Source organism: Peromyscus leucopus, chromosome X, assembly GCF_004664715.2.
Source record: "Peromyscus leucopus breed LL Stock chromosome X, UCI_PerLeu_2.1, whole genome shotgun sequence".
Classification (NCBI taxonomy): domain Eukaryota; kingdom Metazoa; phylum Chordata; class Mammalia; order Rodentia; family Cricetidae; genus Peromyscus; species Peromyscus leucopus.
This window is the reverse complement of record NC_051083.1, coordinates 117433078-117447892: the sequence shown is the minus strand read 5'-3', so window position 1 is coordinate 117447892 and position 14815 is coordinate 117433078. Positions and strand designations below refer to the sequence as shown.

Here is a 14815-nt window from a genome sequence, read left to right as displayed (position 1 = left end):
GGTTATATTTGTATAGCTTATAAAGAAATGGAAAGAATTTTCTAGTGAACACAAGTATACCTGCCACCTATAGTGAGTGTATCATTTGTGCTGTGTTGAGCTATCATATGAACTTGTGTGTCTTCCATTCAGTGATCAAGGTTACATTTTCTTTATTGTGCTAACAACACTTGATACAAGCACTGCTCTCTTAACAGAACTGTAAGTGTACAATATACTAGTGCTAAATATATGTACAATGTTGTATAACAGATCTCCAGAGCTTGTTTATCTTGTTTGACTGAAACTACCTTGTTGTCCTTTCTTCTTAGCCCTTGGCAACTCTGGTTCTACTCTATGAGTCTGTGCATATTTGACTATTTTAGATGTGTCATGCAAGTGGAATCATGTGCTATTTCTCCCGTAGTCTTCTTTATTTTAAATAGCACAATGTCCTTAAGGTTCATCTATTTTTTTTCTTTATCACATACATATTATTCTTTATACATTCATCAGCAGATGTTACTCTATGTCATTTCCCTAACTTTTCCACTAAGAACAATGCTCTAATAAACATGGGAGTGCATATATCTCTTTAGAATCCAGTTTTTTTGAAAAATAAAATGCACATTTTTTATGTGTGGATATCTGCCTATCAGTGTGTGTGTGTGTGTGTGTGTGTGTGTGTGTGTGTGTGTGTGTGTGTAACTGCAGTTCAGATGGAAGCCTCTGACTTCAGGCTTCCAGGTATTGGGATTATAAATGCATGCCACGAGGCCTGGAGAATTCTTTTGGATAAACAACCACATATGGGTGAAGGCTCTAGCTCTATTTTTAGTTGCTCCAAGAACTGCCATACTGTTTTTCATAGCTGCTGCACCAACAGCAGGGTGCATGTTTCCAACTTCTAACTCCTGCTATCCTTAGAAATTTAAGTTGTTTTAATCCTTATTTTGTAAAGTTAAGGCTGAGCCAGATAAGGTCTAGCTGGCCAAGGTCACCCAACTAGAGAGTAACAGAGCTGGAATTGGGACCCAGGACTCCCTGCTCCTGAGACTTAGTCCCATTCCATAACATTGTCATGCCTTTTGGATCAATGTGTTGCACCATAAGTTAAAGCAAGTTAACTGGAGGGTGAGTTGAAATTAACTGGGAGGTTGAAGTTGAAAGGAAAGGGACAACAGAGGAGGAACTATGGTAGTCTTTGATTCCAGAATTGCAGTTGGTAAAAGTAAACACAGACAGCAGGAAGTGAATCTGTACATTACATATCACACACTAAAGAGGACTAGGAATATCAGTATGTAGGATTTAGTTTTTTAAAAAGAAATCCAATTTTATAATGTGTAGCATGCTCAGTATAGCTCCAGCTCAATGTCTCTTCAATGCTATATATTTACAACATCATTCAAAGGCTGAATATGATATAACAGAGCATCAAGGACAGGTTAGATTAGATTTCATGTACTGTGTTTACAGAAGCACAGAAACATGCAATTCATTCATGAAATATTTCCATATAAGGGATTGACATAGGTTTCTCAATAAGCAAAACTAATAATGAACCTTCTGAAGAGTTTACTATCTTCATTTCCAAACACTTTAATAATCAGACCTCCACACAGTGAGTTTTAGATAAACATGATCTATTACCTTTAGTGCTTTACAATCTTAAAGAGCAAATATCAAAGCCTCAGTTGTTTAAACATTTTAATAAGTTAATTTAAAAAATCTCTGATTTGGGCCAGGAGGCATAATAGAGCATGCCTATAAGCCTAGCACTTATAGGTAGAGGCAGGAGGATACCTAGCTTTAGGCTACACTGTGCTTTGTAATGAGTTTGAAACCAGCTGGAGCTACATAGTGAGTCTATGTCTAAAAATAAAAATCTCTGATTTAGATTTCTGGTACGAAGAAATGCAATGGAAGTATGTCTGTTTATAACCCCATTCTTTCAAGACTGTTTACAACAAACCTCCTCTCCTGCTCATTAGGAAATTATTGAGATTTTTAATGTTGTTATGTAGTCCTTCAATTAAGGAAAACACTGATCCACTGACAAATATTTCCTGAGGATTCCCTGTGGAGTTATTGCTGAGTTTGTGTTATGAGGGATACATTTAGTCACACATTCAACAATATGTACTGAGGTCTTCCTATACTCTGGATATTGTTTCAGATGCTGGATACAGATGTGTACTATTCTCTCCCTGAAGGAGTTCCCAGGCATGAGAACACAGATGGTTAGAGGTAGAAAGAACCCCAGAGAGCATGCAGCCTACAAGCTTCAATTTCCAGTTAAGGAAGATACAGTTCCTGACTCCCAGGTTACCATGTTTAGGGGGACAGAACATGGACTAGAAACCAAGTCTGTTCGCTTCTGCTCTTTGAATTCCTCCAGTGTGTTTGGGAAAACAGGCTATGTTCTTATTAACCTACTTCAAACAGTACCAGACAAAAAGCTGCTGACAAACCACCATCTGGTGTTAACCGCCAGTTTACCAGGAGTTAGAGAAGGACTAGAGACATCCAAAGGAGTGTAAATCTTGTGAGGAATGACATGCAATTTATTTATGGAAGGGGACTTGCTACGCTTCTGACAAGTAGTGAGGATGAATGAGATGAAGGCATTCCAGGGAAGCAGCCCTTCCCTCTGGATCTTATCATCTTGCTTTAAGGAGTTGCTTTTCGGTACACAGGCTAGCGTCTCTTTCATTTATAACAGAATTTGTGATATAAATTATGGGAGAAATAATTGATAAAAATAAAATGTGAAGGCAAAGGAGTTCATAATTTACAGCAAGATCTTCTGAAAAGCAAGATCTCACACAACCCATATTTCCCTTCTTCCTAGAATTTCTTGAAGTGAGCCAAAGGGCATTATTCTTATGTGATAATTTAGAAGAAAGATCTTTTAGAAATAGAACTACCTATTATAGGGAAAGTTTCCTGTGTTGGGATATCAACAGGAATCCTCCATAAGAAGAGATGTGGTCTTCTTTTGTAAAGGAAAACAGCACAGGGCTTCATTAAAAAATATTTATGAAATGATGACCATGGGCCCAAGTATTGTGCATACTGGGGCAATACACAGTACTTTGCAGTCCCTGTACTGAAGGATCACTTTATCCTTATTACTTTTCTAACTGAGGTGAACAAGTAGTTTGGGAAAGTAAAACAAAAAAGTAATCCAAAGCATACGGGCATTTCAAACAATTATTAGACTCATCAGTGGAGCTGACTTGTCATGTGCTTATAAGTGCAGCAATATCAACATACTATTCAACATTGATCTGGGTGTGGTGGTGCACAGCTGTAGTACCAGAACTTGGGAGGTTGAGGTAGAAGGATCAGGAGTGTGAAGTCAGCCTCGACTGCATACCGAGTTTGAGGTCAGTCTAGACTCAAAAGTAAAATCAAATAAAATAAAGATTTTCACCACGGACTCTAAACTTTTGTACCTAAATGCATTACAGACTAGCAGTAACAGTGCACAAAACCAGTACAAGTACTTGGAGTTTACTTTGGGTAGCACTGGATTAGAGGAAAAACAGAGAATTGGATGAACTTCAGTTCATCTAAAGGGCTCAAGTTATATTGAAGATACAAAGTAAGCATGTGTTTGCTTCACTATGTGGCAAGCAGAGAGTTTCCTTCAAGTATTGGCAGCAAGTGGAGCCTGGGCCTGGTTGGGAGAGTATGGGACCTCCTTTAGCTCCAAATAACACAGTTTCTAATGGATAACCTTCATGAAAACTGGAGTTAGGTGTGGTGCTAAAAATACCATGTCCTATAATATGCTGCTTTAAAGAAACATTTATTTATTTTTGTGTATGTATACTTTTATGTGTGGGGGCATCTGTGCATCTCAGCACATATATCAAGGTCAGAGGACAACTCGTGAGAGTTGGTTCACTCTTACCATCATGTGGGTCTCAGGGAACAAACTTAGATTACCAGGTTTGGAGGCAACTGCCTTTACCTGCTGAACCATTTTTCTGGACTCATGATATGCTACTTTGAAAATCTCCCCCGAGACTAAATATTGTGAATGTGACTTGGGATGTGGGATGGGAAACATTATTAAAAGTACTTTTTGCTGTCTATGGTGGTAGCTCTTGATGTCTTCCTCTATGTGTCAGGGACTAAGAAAAGGACATGGGAGGGAGCAAACTTGTTAAGAAATTAAACTTTTAAATGCCAGGTGGCTTTTTGGAGAACCAGATTTTAGAGACTAAAGACCCAGGGAAAAATACACTGAAATTACTTGACAAATCTATGAAACAAGCATTAAGATACAAATATTGCATGCCTGAACCATTGTAAATTTTGCCCCATAGTAATTTAAAGCAAAATAAAGCGTGTAGGAATTGCCACGCAGCATATAAAGCTATGCCTTGGGCAATACTAGTATTTGAACTTACTGCTACCATGCTTTCAATTGCCAAACTACAAACCACTCAAATATTCGCGCGCGCGCGCGCGCGCACACACACACACACACACACACACACACACACACACACACACACCACTCCTGTGTAGAAGCCACAAAATGCTAGAAATTCATACAGTATAGCTGTCTAATTAAAAAAAATCAATAGACTAAAGGCATGAAGAGATAGGTTAGGAATCAAGATCAATATTCCTTTATGCAAACAAAGACAGAATAGAAACATTTTAGTTGTAGTAATCAACGTGATACCGCAAACAGAAATTTCAGTTTTATTTTCAAGACTTAGATGCTAACTTATAAGAAGCTCAGTATATTTTGTGGATTTAGTGAGGGCAGAGCATAGTCCCCAGTCTGAGGAGAGGCTATCCATCCACAACTCACAATGCAAGGATCTCAGTCACATGTATTAATTTTCCATCCACACGGAGTCCAATTCTGCCAGAGATTATTATGCAATTTTCAGAATGACTTTAAGTCTTTCAACTTACAAAGTTACCATTTACATTGCACTGGCCTGCTGGCTGGGATGGATGAATGAACACTCTTTCCCAAAGGACTATAATTCATCCTCTGATCATAGCTTATACATTTGGGAGAATTGGGATCAGTGTGCCTGGCGCCTCCCCTTCCCTCTGCCCCACAAAGGACTCATACACTGCAGGAGAAGAGGAGACAAAGTGGCTGTGTGCCATCTAGCTCAGAGGTGTGGCTCAGGAGGTGTTGACTGTGAGCAGCAAGCAGCCTGACATATAAGCAACTGTCTACAAGATGTGATTTCAGGTGCACCAAAAAAGGCCTCATTGCCCCTCAGTTTAAACACTCCCTTCCTACTGGCGGATGCCTGGAATTCCAGCATTTTTTAGAGCTCTGTTCCTCTGGTTTAAAGCTTTGATCCCTGTTGAAATACTTGTGCCCCTGGGTGGGCAGCCCCATTATATCCTATCAGCCAGATACACTGAGATCCAAAGAGCTTTAAAGTTCCTTCTCTGATAGCAAGCTTGGGAGTGAATGTGTACCTGAGAGGGACTGGAAGGGAACTTCACCTGGGGGGTGCAAAGGAACTGGGCCCAAGACAAATAATGTGTGCGTGTGGCCATGTGCATGGCTGTGCGTGTGTGCATGGCTGTGCGCGTACTCCTCCCATGGCGGCAGCTGCTGAACACCCTTCCTTAACCCTCTCCCAGAGAACTTGATTTATGCTGCTTTTGGAGCCATGGAACCAGACTCTCCTCCCTGCGAGATAATAGCTGCCGGCTACAGCTGGGAATTCTCGAATTCTTTCAAACTGGAGGCCAGGAGCAAAAGGTGAAGAAAAGTTCTTCTGGGCTTGCTATGCTAGATAGCCTTCCCCCAGGGTCCAAAGGAGGGGGAAGGAGGTCCAGCCATGCTATCTAAACACTTTCAACTGGGCCTGCGAGCACAGAGCCATTATTGTCAAAAGTGAACACTGTTTCAATCGGCATGTTCTTTTGTATCTCCACACTGATTTTCTATCTCTCTGCTTCTCTCGCTGAAGAGTTCAGAGGAATCGCTGACAAAGACGAACATGGAGAAGGGAGCTTGTCTTGCATGAGGTAAGACAGTTGCTTATGTAAAAGAGAAAAGAGTGTTTTTGTGCCCCCCCACCACCACCACATGCACAAGTTTTCTGTTTATTGTTTTTGAGACAAGGTCTTACTGTGTTTCCCTGGCTGGTCCTGAACACCTGGGCTCAACCATACTTCCACCTCAGCCCGTGGAGAGGCTGGGACTATAAACACACATGCTCTGCCTTTCCTTACTAGGAAACTCTACCTTAATAATTGCCTGTCTCTGGAGCATGCCGTATCATAAATATAATAATGTAAGGGATTCTAAACATTAGTATATTAATGTCCTTTTTTTCTTGTTTCGTAAAGCAAGACCTTGTGCAAGCTAGGCCAGTGTTTTACCACCATTCACATTCCCCAGCCCCTGGCTAAAGGTTATCCGGAGTAAACTTTTTCAACACTGACTAAGCAGTGGGGACGGCTGCCTGTGACATTTCTGCAAGTGTTTCTGACAAAGAAGCCTAGCCCACAACGTCCATTTCAGTGCCTGAAATTCCACTGTGAGAGTCATCACTTGGGGGACTGGAAGGTGAGAAGCCTTTGAGAGGCACTTATAAAAATGGAAGGGTTCCTTTATCGAGGACGATTTTTTTTTTTCTATTTAAACAAAACTCTTCCCTTAGCTTGGCTAAAAGCTCTGAAGTAGGTGCTTGGAGTGGGATCAGAAACTTCTAGGCTAAAGAAATAGTTCTCCAACCTCAGGGGCAGTCTGTCCCCTGCCTTAGCTCAAATCCTAGGCATCCACATACAACCCTACTCAGTCTTCATATTTCCAGCACTATTTAATGTTTTCTTCAAACTAGCTCATATTTGACTGAACTGGGCACCTAGCTTTATCTTGACAAAATTCATGAGACGAATGCACTGATTGTATGTCTAGTTTGTAACCCACTGAAATAAAGTATTTGACAAGAAACCCAAGTTCATGGGTCCACTGCCTTGACTCCAGGGAGCCACACTTCGCTCGGGAAGCACTGCTTTAGTTTATACAAAGCGTGCTATGTGTAAAAAGCACATATTAAAAAGGAGGCACAGTCACATTTTTTTTCCAGGTACTCAATACCCAGTAGTTGAAAACAACTGTTGCCTTTGTAGTTCCTTGCATGAGCTCTGGAAGATCATGAATTTATGGGAGGTCATGTCTTCCTCTGCGAGGTCATGAAATTCAATCAATGCTTGCCTTCCAATCTGCCCTTTGGTCACAGGGCTCCACAGGTGGAACATATCAAACTCACCAGCCAAATTAGGACTCTTAATTGGTGTTTCTTTTAAAGTGGATATGTCATTTGTCAAATGTTCAATGCAGGCGCAGGCCTAGCCCCAGGCGAAATTATGAAGTAGGAGAAGAATGCCAGAAACATAGGCACCACTCAATGTTTGTTGAAAAAAAAGGGGGGTCAATAAGCCCTCCGTCCTTGACTCCTTCTCCCCCACCCCCACAGGCACTAGATCAACATGCACTTTTAATTCTATCTCCTAAATATCTCTAGGACATTTTTCCCCTTCCCAAACTCCTCTGTCACAGGCCTTTATCATTTCTTGCTGGTATTGGCTTCACAGTCTCTTAACTGGTCTTGCTTCCAGTTAAAGTCTTTCCCCCTTTTCAAACCATTCTTTGAAACACTGTTGCAGAGATCTTTTAATAAGACAAATACGATCATGTCACCCCTATGCTTACAATTTCCTTAAGTGCTTCCCCAGACTCCCCGTGCAGCCTTCCAGACTGCATAATCTGGCCCTTGCTTGCCTCTCCCTCCTGCCTTTGCTCTTTTAACTCCTCAGCCTGAAATCATTACTCGCACCTCCCACTCTCCAAATGGGCCATGCCAGGGCCTCTCCTCTTTGTTCAGCCTGCTTCCTTGCCTGGGCACCCTTCCCCCAATCTTTTCTCACCTTAGCTCCTACTGGGCTTTCAAGTCCGAGTTTAGGCTATCAGCTCTTCTGGGACACTTTCTCTGATCCATCCGCTCAACCCTTAGAACTCCATCTTCCCACTTAACACATAACGTGTTAACATTTTGCTTCCTTGGCTCCCCATTAGGTTTGTAACTCTCTGAGGTCAGGTACTACAGGATAACTTTTGTGTCTCTGTTTTCTGTTTGCATCTCACAAAGTCTGGCACATAGTAGGAATGCCAATGTTTTTTTTACTGAATGTACAAATGAAGACCTGAATGAATGAATTCCTCAGTGACCTTCATATTGCTTTGTCTTCTCAGCCCACATATTCAAGACACAGGCTTTTTTCTCTCCTGTCTAGTTTATCTTTCTATTTCTGCAAGCATACTTCTGGCTAGTAAAAAAAAAAAAAAAAAAAGAATACAATCAGACAACAAGCTAGTTCACACTGAGATATTAAAGTCTTTTCATCATGGAAATACTGAGTTCCCACTATGTACAAGACACTGGGCTAAGGTTGTTCTCTGTGTGTGCACATGACTGGAGTCACAAAGAGAATCAATCAATCCAATGAAATGATCCCTTCTTCGTTGCACGTAGGTAACAACTATATGCTTTTCCTTCTCAAAAAGGTATCTGATTCTCAAAGAAATGTATTTCTACTGGAGAGAATTAAGTAAGAGAAATGGGGATTGGAATCCAGGAAACCTTCCAAATAGGGTTCTACTCCAGGCATGAAGCAGACCATCTATGGCTTAAAGAATTTAATATGTAAAATAATTTCCTAATGAGTTACTCTCAGCAGCTGTACTTTGCTTTATGAGGGTCGCCCATGACTATCCTGCAGGCGATAGGATCCACCTGGGCACTGGGATCAAGTGCCCTAAAATCTATATAAATATATTTTACTTTGTGTGGTTCTATTGAATCAAACCCAGCAAGCTACAAGGGCTTCCATCTTTTAGGTACAAAGATGGGCCAGGCTGTGAGATCCAGAGGTCTCCAGCTGCTCCTGAACGTGACTATTTGTGGGTTTGCATTGAGAGCTCGGCCAGAGCTGTTTGGGAAAAGGGTTACCAGGACTGCCTCCTCAGAAAGCAGAACAAGGAGATGGATTTTGTGCTTAGAAAGCCTTGTGTGGGCTCTGGTGGCCAGAAGAAGCCGGATCAGGGTGGGGGAAGGCCTAGGGTCGAAGCGGGTGTGTGTATGTGTACCTAGACCGCAGACCTCCACCCCACTCCAAGGAAGGATGGAGAGCTTGCAAAAAGCCGAAAAGGAAAAGCCCTCCGGGCTGCAGGCCGATGGGAGGCAGGAAGGAGGAGTGAGGCTGGGGAACTTCTCCCAGAGCCAGTCAGAGGGGACGGCTGCTGGGAAGCCAATCAGCGTGCCCGAGCCTGCAGCCCCTCTGCAGTAGTTATGCCAGAGCGCCCAGTGTAGAGCAGCGGCGAGCGAGTGGCAGGGCAGGGCTGCCAGGAGCCACCGCACACGCTCCGCACCCTCCTCCAGCGCCTTTCCCGCCAGGTTTGCCCGCTGTGGTAAACCCAGTCTCCCAGCTACGCTTCCCGCCACACCCCGCATCCCGCAGGCCAGCAGTCACACGACCCTGCCGCCGTCCCCCAGGCGGCGCGGCTCTCCTCGCCCCGCCCCGTCCCTCCTCGCCACGCCCACAAGGCTCCGCCCCGGGCCGCCCTGCGCCGCCAAGCGGTTCCCGCCCTCGCCCAGCGCCCAGGTAGCTGCGAGGAAACTTTTGCAGCGGCTGTGTAGCGGCTTGTCTCTCGCTCTGCAGGGCCACTGCCAGACTTGCTGAGTCGCGGGACCGCTCCAGCTCTTATTGCCACTCTCTCGTGCTCTCCTCGCTCCCCCGAGAAGCAGGATGGCCGGGACCGTGCGTTCCGCGTGCTTGCTGGTGGCGATGCTGCTCGGCTTGGGCTGCCTGGGACAGGCGCAACCCCCGCCGCCTCCAGACGCCACCTGTCACCAGGTCCGCTCTTTCTTCCAGAGACTGCAGCCCGGACTCAAATGGGTTCCGGAAACCCCTGTGCCAGGTGAGTAGGGGTCCCTTGAGCGTTCCCCGCGCATATTGGGAAGCCAAGGCGCGCGTGGTGGCTCTTCCCAGAGCGCGCTGCGCTAGCCGAGAGGGGCCGCGGCCGTGCTCTCTGCTGCCGGGTACCTGGGAATGGTCGCTGTGCCTGGGGCCTGGCCCAGTCTACTGAGGGAGGGAAGTAGAGTACGTATGGACTCTGTCCACATGCCCCAGGCTCACGCTGCTGTCAGGGAATGTGCAAGCCCGACCAAGAACGGCGGAGATCGCCTTTCTAGCGCCCATTTTTGGGGAGGGCGGGAAGGTGGGAGCTGGCTCCCCTACGGTTCTAGCAAACCGGCTCCACAACGTGGAGATGGTGATTCGGGAATTTATCACCCTTACTCACACGTTCTGCCTTAGCTGGACCCACAGCTCTGGCCATACTTTCTCCACCATGTGACCCCATGCCTTCTCTTCCCTAGTCTGGGTTCCCGAGGCTGGCCGGGCCCAAGTGCGGGCAAAGTTAAGCACAAATCTTTGAATCCACAGGGGCTAGTAAAGACACACCGAAGGAAACTTTTGAGTAAGACGATCCCCCAAAATGTGAAGACTGAGCCTTTTCCTTCAAAACAGCTTCCCTTATCTAGGTTGGCAAAATCTCTTTAAAAATCGGCGGTGCTGGCCTGCGGAGCACGAGTCCAAAGACGATTTAACTCCTCCCCCTCCCAAATTCATCTGCCTTGACAGGCTGGACCCTGAAGAGGAGAAGATTTTAGGCAGAGGAAAGTTTCTGGGCGCCTGCCTTTTGTTCTGCACAATCAGATCGTTCTGTAAGGGCATATTTTAACCTTAGCTGAGGGCTGCCGCTGTCAACAGATGAATATTAATGGCCTTCTGTGATTGACTATCCAGAGGTTGGGGTCTTAACGCCTGCCTTAGAATCCAATCAGGACAAGTTGCTACACTAACAATATGGGCAGGAAGAATAGGTTTCAAAAAGATTAATTTTTCAGAGGTGCGCTCAGAAGAAACCGGCCAACCGTATTCGAACACGGCGAGTCGTTTGTGGCCTCCGGGGTCTCTTTCCGAGGAGGACGCATGCATCCAGCCAAGCGCGCGTCCCGCGCTTGGGAGAGATTGGGCGCAAGCCTAGCCACAACTTGGCTGGTGGCTCTCAACAAGTCAGGGAGGCGGGCCGGATCGTTGGACCAAGTTGTGAATGCGGATGCGCGCCTTGTGGGCGCTGCCAGGGAGCGTTCACTGGCAGGAGGTTACCTAGGCAGCCAGCGCGCCCTCAGCCTTTTCTTTAGGTTGATGAAAAGAGCCTAGCGAGCCTGCTGTTTAGTTGCAAAGGTAATTGGTCACCCTTTTTTGGTGACTGAAATGCACTTGCGCATATGTTAAATATTGCCTTGCAGGATATCGCTCTAAGGGAGGGTAAAACTACCTCTTCCACTGTTAAGTCTTAATAACGTACCACGTGGGCGTGTGCAAGAGCTGTAAGGGGCAACCTATGAATCAGTTCTACAGAGCTGAAACAACAGGCGAATCTCTCTCCCCTGGAAGTGCCATGGTAATTAGATTGCTAAGGCTAGAGAACACGCTTTTGTTGATAATGTAAAAATTGGTCCTTACAGGCTGAGCCCCCCACAAGATGAACCGGCCCGGGGTTGGGGTTGGGCAGCATTTGGCCGATGCGAAGTGGTGAGGTAAAAAATGGTGCTCAAGAAGGGGGGAAAACAGAAAATTCCATCCAGATACTCATTCACACACACACACACACACACACACACACACACACACACACACACGCACGCATGCACGCACACACGCACACAGAGGAGCGCGTGCCTGCCTTTCTCCCTCTTCCCCCAGCTCTCTGGCTGCCTGCCTCTTTGCTACATCTGTATAAAAGTATTGGGAGGGCCCACACACTGTGTCAATGAGAGTTGGCCAGGACTCGCTTCCTGCCTTTCGTGCTTCCAGCCTAAGGATGATCATACTTAGAGAGACTTATTTGTAATAGAGATTTTTTTTCCTCTAGTATTTCCCAAAACTCTGGGAGAAAGCACTTTTCCAGTCCCCCCGTCGTCGTCCCGTCCCCCCCCCCCCCCCCGTATAAAACCACCACAACTCACTTCAGTTACTTAACAAAATTAAATGGTGGCCAGCACCTTCTACATGGCAGGCATAGAAACAAGTCCAAATTTCAAATACAGCGATATTTATACAGTTATCCTGTACTTTTTTTTTTTTTTTTTTTTTTTTACTATGGCAGAACAGCTTTCAGATTCTCAGGCCTGGTACAAAACCATTTGTCCTGAACTATAGTTAGGCAAATATGGATGGTGTGCAGATATAGAAAATATGGTGAAAATCCTAATGTTCATGTGTGGAAATAGCTCATCAGTATTTCAGAGAAGAGATGATAATGGCAGACTGAATACAATGGCAAGTACGTAATTTCAAAGCGAATAAATGTGTAATTTGCTGCTGTCGTTCACTGGTTAGAAATTGAAAGAGAGCTGCAAATTATTTGATAGTTATGAACCATCGCGATGACCGCTTGACTCACCCCCCCCCATCTATGGTTTAAGCCATGTTCAGTTTATCTGCTGCACTGTCTTAACTGCATTAAAGCTTTCTTTGTCCCAGATAAAATGAGATTCGGTCCCACTAAAGAGAAATCCTCAAGAATGTCCTGTTTCACGTAAGGGGCACATTTGGGATTGACTGCTAACTTTGGCCATTAGTAGAATTGGGTTAGAGTGGATAAGGTACATTTCTTATGCTAATATGGATGAGACTAAATGGCATTTGAAATCAGCCAGCCTAAAAAATAAATCACTGGTGCTGAAGAACTACCCCAGACTTCTACAAAGCTGGCCTAAACCCTTCCAATCTCATGTTCCCATTTCTTTTAGAGCGTTCAAAGGCACTGGATAGCCATTCTAAATAGCATGTTCCCCAAATCCAGGAATCTCTTCAGACCCCATTTTTTTTAAGGATTTGTAACTTGGAAAGCACTACAGATGGAAACCAGGCACACAGAGTTAGCATTTGGCAGGGAAATCCATATAACTGACTTTCAGTGCAGCTCTTTTGCCCTTATTTAATTTAGAAAAATTCAGAAAAAAAGCCAATGAGCTCATAAGTCTAGATGTTTATTTTGTTTTGCTTAACCTACCCACAGGCGCAATCAAGAATGGATACAATTTTAGGCAAGGGAAGTGAGCTAGTAATCAGACAATGATGTTTCCAATTGTCTCAAGGGAATGTTACAGAAGTCTGAAAAAAAATTCCTCTAAACAAAAATCAAGTGTAATTCACTTTATGAATGCCATATACCACTTTTGTGGGGGGTGGGAGTCGCAGGGGGCAGATGGCAATGAGAAAATCAAACAAATCATGATAGTGTTGCAACTCCCCTAAGATGGAGAGATCTTGCCTTGGAGAGGGCCTTGGAAAGTGCTAGAACTGATCCAGAAGGCCAAATGCACCTATGGGTAAAAGGCAGCTTCCAAGAGCCAAGATCCACTTGGAGTTTCTTGAAACTGAGGAAACAGAAAAATACAAAGTAAAATTCTCGAAACAAAGAGTTTGTTTTTAAATGTGCGGGTGCGTGCTTGTGTGTGTGTTTACTATGAGAACTAGCAACCATATCTGTGTTGCCAGCTGTGGTTCCCCAATTATTTTGAAACAATTAACAGTCCTAATGTTGGGAGCGAGAATGAGAATTGGGGCGGGGGAGGGTTTTCTCTCCGCTGAGATTGCGCTAGACATTTGGGTGAGCAGGTGACTCGTCAAAACTTTTACAAAGTTGTACTGCTGTGTGCTAACTTAGTGGAGTTTAGAGAATTCTTTCAGATGTGCTCTGAATATATTTATTGCAAAAATCCTGACTGAGAAGTGCTTAGAAAGAGCCATCGATCCGATGGAGATGGCTGCTAATTGGCGAGGCACCTAGGCAGGCTCCATGTTAGGTGCTGGGGTGGGGGTGCAGAGAGGAGTAAGATGCAGGCCCTTTTGTCAGCGGGTTTGCAGTGTAGTGGGGGAGCACACAAGTAAACAGGCTTCCCAGGAAACTTGTAGGATTAAATAGGGTGAAAGGGGCTAGAAAATACCTCCAGGAAATTGGCTGAAATGGTCACAATAGGCAGCCTGGGCAAGGGAAAAGAACTGAAGAGATGAAGTGGGAGATAGGGAGAAGTCTCTTAATAGAGCCTCCATCTTAAAAAGAGACAGAAGACGGGTTTTGATGGATGCTAGATGACACAGATGGTGTCAGTTTTGCAATGTGTTTTTTTCTTATGGGCTGGTAGATTGTATCCAATATTTTGATGCAATATTTTGAGCATTCTGTTGCTTCCATCTTTAGAGTTGCAATGTTTGCTGTTCACTGTAGCCTAGGAAAAGACTGCTTATTACCAACCTGGGAGAAAAAAGAGTCCTGGATTTGTCTCCTATGAGACAAGACAGAAAATATGTTTTCTCTTTAAATGGCAGCTATCAATGGCCATGCCAACTTTAGTGTTTGATGCATATACAAAAGCATGGGTCTTAAGAGGGATCTTATTACTCATTTCTAAGAAAATTGAAGATAATCACTTATAACTTGTGCACACGATACATCATTTGGAAAGAATTTCACTGGGGATCATGTTGCTCAACTGAAAAGTTCTGGCGTGCTGAATTTGTACATTTTTGTGAATGCTTCCTTTTACTCTGATCTCTAGCTTTTTTCTGCATATGGTTATTTGTATGTTTTAGATTATAAGCTTCTTAAAGGGAAAGCTCTTGATTTGAGTGGTGTTGAGCACAATGCTAAGCACCATACAGCATTTGATCGATAATTAACAAAAATAGAGTC

General features: G+C 44.3%; 1 protein-coding gene across 1 annotated transcript in view; it reads left to right on the top strand.

Moving 5' to 3' along the window:
• The first annotated feature begins 9623 nt into the window (after nucleotides 1-9623).
• Gpc3 (glypican 3) overlaps nucleotides 9624-14815 on the top strand; it is a 340901-nt gene continuing 335709 nt past the window's right edge. The window contains exon 1 of the mRNA XM_028887089.2: nucleotides 9624-9967. Within this exon, the coding sequence (XP_028742922.1) occupies nucleotides 9796-9967 (172 nt within the window). The 5' untranslated portion in view covers nucleotides 9624-9795. The remainder of the gene's footprint in view (nucleotides 9968-14815) is intronic.